We start from the raw sequence: 8,060 nt of genomic DNA, 5'->3' as shown, positions 1-8,060 counted from the left end.
GCTTAGACATCTTCGGGATCAGGTAGCCAAGTTGACCTCCGACGTTTGGTATTATCAGAAGAAGTTTGACAGGTTGATGAACGTGACTGTTCATAACGACACCCAAATTTCTCTTGAATATGCTCTTAACGCAGATCTTGTGAAGCAGATAGCTTGCTCCGCAAAGAATATGACGAAGCCCTTAAGTGGAAAGAGGGTTTCATTTTAAAGCAAAAGGAGGATATTGGCTTAGTTGAGAAACGCTTCCCAGCTCAAGAAATTATTCGTAAAAAGTATTATAAGGATTTAGAAGATGACTGCGCTTCCCTAGCTAAGGTAACTGTAGAACCTAACATCTTATCTTCTGAGGTCTGCTCTCTTAAGAGCAAACTTATCGAGGCTGGTTATGTGCCTTCTTCTATGTCCCGTACATCCTTGATTAAGAGATTGGAAGAGTTAGAGAATGTTTACCAGGTTTTATCCTCTGATAATACTTCGCTCCGAATTGATGTTGAGGATCTTCGGAACGAACATGATACCCTCGTGAAGGATCTTGATTCCGCTGAGGTGGATCTTGTCGAAGCCCAGCATAGTTTATAAGAATCCCTTAGCCATTCCGGAGGCATTCTTTGTGCCCCATACCGTCTTTTCTTTATACTTATCCATTTTGCTTTCGCAGGTCTCCAGGAGCAGCTTGTAGGTGCAAATGATAATATTAACCGTCTCGAGGGCCAAGTATCTTTGTTGGATACAGCTCGTCAATTTGATGCTGATTCAAAGTTTAAGGATGGGTCACTTCAGGAATCTAATGACCAGCTCAGTGCTCAGATGGTGGAGCGTGGTCGGAAATCAGCTTCGGACCTGGAGGTTAAATTCTCTTTGATGAAGGTGAAATTCGAGCGCTCGGCCATTGACTATATCAACAATGCCTTTGATGAAGCTGAACTCCAAGCAGACGGGGTCATCTTTCCTCGTCTTCCTTATCCTTGATCCTGTTATCTTGGCCTTTGTTTAACCAGAATCTTTGTTGTTTTATGCCCTCAGTTGAGGTGCCTTTATGATGTCTCCCTTCCTTGAAACAATGCTTTATGACGGATTGAACCTTTGTTATCTGCAACTCTTAAGACATATTATTGTAAGATTATTACTTCTCTCATGTTATTGCATGAATATTTTTTCCTAGACGTATTGTGTCTATTTGATCGCACAATCAAGTTATCATAAGGTGCTAAGGTATGCTTAACCTTTGGTGGAACATTCATCATCCTACCAAGGTATCCTTTGGCCAGAAGGTACCATGGTGGTGAGGGTTCCTACATGGGTAATAATTTTTCTGTAACCCTACTCGTTCAGCGCATTGGATGCTTTACTTCGACACAGTATCTCTATAGGGGATATATTTTTTTTCTTCTTCTTATACCTCATAAAAGGAGCATTCACCCCGAGGATCCGAGATTGACGTATGCGCAATTATGTCTTGCTTTGCTTCATCGTCAATCCTGAAGGAGGGTGTCTATTCTAACCCAATTGTATTAATCAAAACTAATTCTTTAGAAAAAAGTTTCTTTCATTGATTAGTAAGGTTTTAAATACATTTGATCAAGGATAGAACATGGTAGGTTGTTGTCCATTCCTTTCTTCTCCTGGGTAATCACCATTCTCTTACGGGTAGTACTTCTTTGGGTACATTGCATTCCATGGGTGTTGTAATACTTCACCTTTGGGGGTCCTTAGGTAGTAAGACCCTTTTCCGGTAGTGTCATGTATGATGTAGGGCCCGTCCCATGTAGGAGCTAGCTTGCCCCACTTCTTCTTTCTTTGGTATGGCGGTATTTGACTTAGTACGTATTCCTCACCCAAAAATTTCCAAGGGATGACCCGCTTTTTGTATTCCCGAGCTAGCCTTTCTTGATAGTTTACCATCTTTTGCAAAGCTACCTCCCTTATTTCTTCAAGGTCATCCATCTTTTCTCTAAATTGTTCTTATTGAAGATATTTTGAGTCGTAATCTCTCTAAATTGTTTTCTAATAGAAGTATGCACAACATGGTTAGTAAGAAAGGTGTGGCTCCAACACACCTTCTCATTGCGGATGATATTCTTGTTTTCTACAGAGGTAATCTTCATAGTTTGCAAAATTTGAAGATAATGCTTAGTGTCTATGAGAAGGCTTCAGTCCAGTGCGTAAATTATGCAAAGAACAAATTTTATTACGGTGGTGGCACTTATTCTCGGAGTATTGCTATTGCTAATAATTTGGGCATGGAAAGAGATTTATTTCCGGATAAATATCTGAGAATTCAATTAAAGCCTGGAATTGTCCGGCACATTCATGTCAGGCAGGTGGTTGAAAAGATTATGGACAAGTTGGCTGGTTGGAAGGGTAAACTCTTATCTTTTCAAGCAAGACTGGTTTTGACCAGATCGGTGATTGCTAGTTATGTTATTCACTCTATGGTTGTTTATAAATGGCCTTACAATATCATTAAACAGGTTGAGAGGGTCATTATGAATTTTCTTTGGTCGGGTGATGCGGAAAAGCGTAAGTTCTTTACGGTTTTATATGACAACCTCTGTTGTTCAAGACGTGAAGGTGGCCTGGGCCTTAGAAGATTGATTGATGTTAACAAGGCTATGCTTATGAAGTTATAGATTTCAATTCGTGATTCGGACAAGACTTGGGCCAGATTTTTGAGGGCGAAGTACTTCAAATTGAATGGAGTATTGATTGATTACAAACTTGGTTCTACGGTTTTTCCTAGAATCAGGTGGGTTTATGATTTTGTGCAGCAACACACTAGGACAATTATAGGTGATGACGCTAATACTTCCTTATTCTTTGATAATTGGCTTGGTGATTTTTCGATTGCGAAGAGATTAGGTATTACTTCCAAAGTCCCTAATGATTTTAAGGCTAAGGTTAGTGATATCATTGTTGATGGTGCTTGGGCTATTCCTCAATGCACACGGGATTTGATGGTTCGGCTCAATATTGATGTTGGAAACTTTCCTATTATTGTTGGGGGCGATGACTGTAAGATTTGGGATTTAAATAGCAAAGGAGTCTTCTCAGTTAAATCTGCAAAGGGTACCATTAGAGAGAATGCGGAAACTCTGCCGACTGCAACTTTTTTTTTTCGGACAGTTGTGCACCCTGATGTGTTTTCAAAGTTTTTTTAGTAATATGATTCGTTCAAGACTTGTGAAAGCGAATTTTTAGATTTAAAAAAAAATAAAAATAGCGAACTAAATTAAAAAGATGTTGTGAAAATTATGGAGAGAATGGGGCTAGGATTCCACCATTGGTTGATATTAGTGATTTAATAAAACAATAATTATGCAACTCAACATTCAAATTTATTCTAATAGTATTGCCTAGACATGTAGATTTCCAAAAGAATAGGTATTAATCCAAGCATAGAATATCAAAACCTTAAAGCAAGCATATTCTATCAAGAGAAAATACACCTAACTAATCAAAATCATATAAACAATTTTTAGTTCAATGCAAAAATCATAATAGAGTTGTTGTAATTAATTAATAGAAATATATCACTTTTACCGATAGCAACGGCTTCCTCCATAGCCCCAAGGATTGGGTTTAGCTCATCCTGATGTTGGAAACACGCTCAAAAGTTGATTTCATTGCTCAAAGTAGGTGTACAAATGATGAAATGGAGAAAATGATGAAAATCGGGTGTTCGCAACGTTTATAATTGTTGCAAAGCACCGTTACAAAGAACGATAAAAAAAAGAACTGTTGTTGTTGTATCTCTGCGACCCTCGTGTGGCTGTCGTTGTCACTGTTGATAAACGACTGCCTCTGATGGTCTTTTGTTCTTCGTGTTCTTGGTGCAGCAGCAGAAACAGAGTTCTGAAAACTCTTGATTCACGCCTCCTGATCTCTCCTCTCAATCCCAAACTCTCCGTCCCGAAAATCTATTTATACTCCTCGGCCTCATTTAATCACGCCATAATTCTCAATATTCTTCATTGAACTCGGGCAGTAAAGAAAATATTCTGGAATATTTTCTTCCCTGATTTATCTTCTCACGCGTTTCTACATCTGCAAAATCTCCTTATTTATCTTTGTCAATGTCCAAAGTGTTGCTCGAGTCATCAAACATGAGCAGAACACATTTAAATTCTCCAAAACTCATGCAATCCCGTGAACTGTTCCTCTCATGCACGTGCTGCCCTGTTTTCTTATCACGGATTTTTCAGCCAAATTTGATCGACCAAAACACTTGTAATATCTTTGTATATGTCCCAGGAACAATTCCATAAATTTTCAACCATTTAGTCTCCCTATAACACCTCCAAATTCTTGATTGAAATTTGACAGTGATAAACATTATTTTCCCGCCAATTTTGAAAATTTGAATTTGAGAAAGATGGGTGTTGTGGACAAAAATGGGTGTTGTGGAAAAAAATGAGCTACATATAGTCGTGGGTGACACTTAGAAAAAATGGGGGTCCGTATAGTAATTGTCCTCTAGGGGTCCAAATAGCACTGTTTGAGCAACTTTTTCCACACAAGTGTATTTCTCCAAAAACACCGACACAAACATAAAAACACCATAATAAGTACAAAATCAAGCACTAGCAATAGAGACACTGAGGACAATTCAGACACAAAAATGTGTCTATCAAATAACCCCAAACTTATTATTTGTTAGTCCTCGAGCAAATCTAATCTAGAAAATAAAAATGACTACACTTAGCACGTGCAGCAAGCCGTTAAACCACTAGGTGGCCCTAGTGGCGGAGTGTTGTCTCTGGAGGGTTTACCAGAGGTGTATTCACAAAACCTTTACTCTAGACCCTAGCTATCTACGCAGAACCTTGGGAAGCACTAAAGAATATCCTTGGTTGGCATACTCTCGTTGACTACAGGAGGAAGTACCCTGATGCGAAATTCCAATTGTTATACACGAATTTGCACTCATCATACTAAAATTCATATATAAGTGACAGAGCTCTACTCAGATAGTTTATGTACATCATAACCGGAGTCAACCAATCACATGGAAAGATTAAGAAGATGGATAAAGAGATGGTTAACAAAGAACGGTGATTCCCATATCTGTCTGAAGGCCTCTGCCAAGGTGAACCTATCCTAATGGACTGAGATACTGGTCTGAATAATATCAACACAACTGGCGTATACAAGGGGACCAGTGGTCGATAAACCTAACTCTAGGTCAACACAACTGGCATATACAAGAGCACCAGTGGTCGACTTTATTGAATTTATTCCGGTTGGTCTAATGGTTTGGTCTCATTTTTTTTTTTTTTTCATATTTTCTTTTTTTGGTATCTCAATCACTCTATTCCACCCTAGCAAAGGTAACAACTTTAATCGTGTGCCCCACCAAATCATTTAAAAAATAAAAATAGAAGGATTAGGATTCAACGAGATATGGCGAAACTACCATGTTTTTTTTTCTAATTCTAACACCTGAGCTCTGTGTTTTATGAATAGACTCTTTAGATGTTTCCATCTAATCAGATTGGTTCCTCAACTCCTACAACCAAGAAGTTCCCATCCACTTAGATTGGTTAGTGCCAACCTTAATAAGAATAAATTTCTAGGCTTTGGAGTTTATTTATTGCAACTAAAAGATAACAAAAAGTTTCTTCCCATACCCCCAAACTTAAATCTAACATTGTCCTCAATGTTCTAAAGATAAAATTAAAAGCATGAACAAGGAGAAATTGTTACCACTTGAAGCAAAAGAGTTAAGGAAAGATATTACCGTGTTGCATGAGTACCTCCCAGAAAATGCTAAATTTAAAGTCTTTAGATAGACATCAAATACCTCAAAAAGGATTGTCACCTTCCAAAGTCATATATCAATAGTCGAAACAATTGTGGGTCCATAAGACCAAATAGAGCTGACACCAGTATGAGACAACTGCACTGATTCAGAAAAATGAAAAGAAGGAGCACGTCCTCATCTAAGGTTTCTGCCAAGACAATTGGGTTTATCTGCGGCGCGTAATTGAACTTCATATGTGTGTCTCGATAAATAGATTCATCCGAAAAACGGGTCTCTAATACCTGGGTTACCTCCTGGACAGTATCAGGAGGATCGGGTTGCGGAGTCTGAAAAGACTCAAGTAATATCTCAGATGTACAAGGCTCGAGTCCCAAGTTAGGGATTCTAATTAGGGATACGATACAATCACAAGAACCATCACTACCCCCGAACTTGGGTTCACAGACAAACCTCTAACTATTTCTTGAATTTCCGGATCTTCAGAGTCCTTAAAATACTCAAGAGATTCTTCTAGTTCTCTACCCCCAAACTTAGGGTCATCATTATTCTCATAAAAACCTAAAACTATTGCCTGAATTTCTGGGTCCATAAAATCTTTAAAATACTCAAGAGCTTCTTCTAAAGATTGATCACATATCTGATCTAAGAGAATGGTTTCCTCAAAATCATCTAAAGAATCTACCAGTAAAGTGTCAAGCCAATAATCCTAAACCAAATCCTAAACTAAAGTGCTAATAATATTCACTTCTTCTAAATCATCGTTCTCAGAAGGTTGTCTAGTAACATTAAAGACATTTAGTTCAGTGGTCATATTACCAAAGGATATGTTCATAAGCCCAGTCCTACAGTTGATGACAGCATTAGCCGTGGCTAAAAATGGGCGACCTAAAATCACTGGGATTTGACGACTTGGGTCCTGAACAGGCTGGGTGTCTAGAACAACGAAATCCACATGATAAATAAACTTATCAAACCTCAATCAAAACATCCTCTATGACACCACGAGGGACTTTGATAGACCTATCAGCTAATTGTAGTGTCATTTTAGTCGGTTTCAACTTACCAAGACCTAGCTGGGTGTATACATGATACGGGAGTAAGTTAACACTAGATCCTAAGTAAAGTAAATCTTTATCGACCATGTGATTACCAATCGCATAAGATATGGTGGGGCATCCATGATCCTTATACTTAGGGGGTGTTTGGTTCAGAAGAATGGAACTTACCTGACCAGCTAAAAAATATTTCTTATGGACATTAAGCTTATGCTTTCGTGTACAAAGATCTTTAAGGAACTTGGCATAAGCAGGCATCTACCTAATTGCTTCTAATAGCGGAATGTTGATGTTCGCCTTCTTAAATGTTTTCATTATCTCGTTGAAAGTCGACTCCTTATTTGTTGGGGCTAACAAATGTGGATATGGGGCTCTAGGAACAAAGGTAGACCTATCAGGAATTTCTTGGGAATCCTTAGAGACTGTTTCAGTTTCCTCGTCTACGGGCTCCTCTTGGGAAGTAGAAGGTGGAACTACAGTATGTCCACTAGGCATGGCTACCTTATTGTCTACCGTTTTACCACTCCTAAGGGTTGTTATCGGGTTCACATGGTTTGATGATTTCTCACCAGCTAAAGATATTTGATGGACTCCCCTAGGGTTGGGTTGTGGTTGACTATGAAACTTTCATTTTTCTCTCAATGTCTCATTTATATGACTGACCTGGGTTTTCAACTCGGAAATAGCCTGAGAGTTAGCTTGTACCATCTTTTTATTTTCATCTAATCCTTGTGCAACCGATTGCTGAAGTTCTAAAGTGTTTCGAGTTAACAAGGCAAGAGACTCTTCTAAACTCATGATTTTCTTATCTGAAGGGATCTGAAACTGTGCCGGAGCTGAAGGATTCTTAGTATAGCCAAAACCTGGGGGAACCTGAGCATTACTAGACTGACCTTGATTCTGGCCCTTGGACCAAGAAAGGTTTGGATGGTTTCTCCAGCCAGGGTTATAGGTTTCTGAATATGGGTCAAACTTCTGTCGGTTATCAAACCTAGTGTTGTTATAAAGAGCATTGGCTTTCTCTTCAACATCATGGCCTTCCCAAAAAGGCTCATTTCCTCCACTACTACCACTAGAATGACTTAATTCTAAGGATTCTAAACTTTTGGATATAGATGCTATTTTGGCATCTGACTCATAAGATCCTTCTACTCTATTAACATTTCCTCTACTTAGAAGAATTGTTTCCCGGGGTTTCCTACTATTTTCCCATTGTTGGGTCTTATCGGCGATTTCATTCAAAA

At 38.7% G+C, this 8,060-nt stretch overlaps 1 protein-coding gene across 1 annotated transcript; it reads left to right on the top strand.

Moving 5' to 3' along the window:
• Positions 1-2,024: 2,024 nt before the first annotated feature.
• Positions 2,025-3,158, top strand: LOC113306109. Its single transcript, XM_026555086.1, has 2 exons — positions 2,025-2,623; positions 2,741-3,158. Exons 1-2 carry the CDS (start codon positions 2,025-2,027, stop codon positions 3,156-3,158), a joined length of 1,017 nt encoding a protein of 338 aa, XP_026410871.1.
• The last annotated feature ends 4,902 nt before the right edge of the window (positions 3,159-8,060 follow it).

The sequence above is a fragment of the Papaver somniferum genome, chromosome 8 (genome assembly GCF_003573695.1).
Source record: "Papaver somniferum cultivar HN1 chromosome 8, ASM357369v1, whole genome shotgun sequence".
In the NCBI taxonomy this organism is placed as follows: domain Eukaryota; kingdom Viridiplantae; phylum Streptophyta; class Magnoliopsida; order Ranunculales; family Papaveraceae; genus Papaver; species Papaver somniferum.
This window is presented reverse-complemented; position numbering and strand designations above follow the sequence as displayed.

Bases quoted from the DNA above. Each gene is read 5' to 3' on its own strand.
- LOC113306109 (XM_026555086.1), top strand. From the start codon at position 2,025: ATGGTTAGTAAGAAAGGTGTGGCTCCAACACACCTTCTCATTGCGGAT. The intron at 2,624-2,740 runs GTTATAGATTTC...GGTTTTTCCTAG, and splicing joins AACAAGGCTATGCTTATGAA to AATCAGGTGGGTTTATGATT.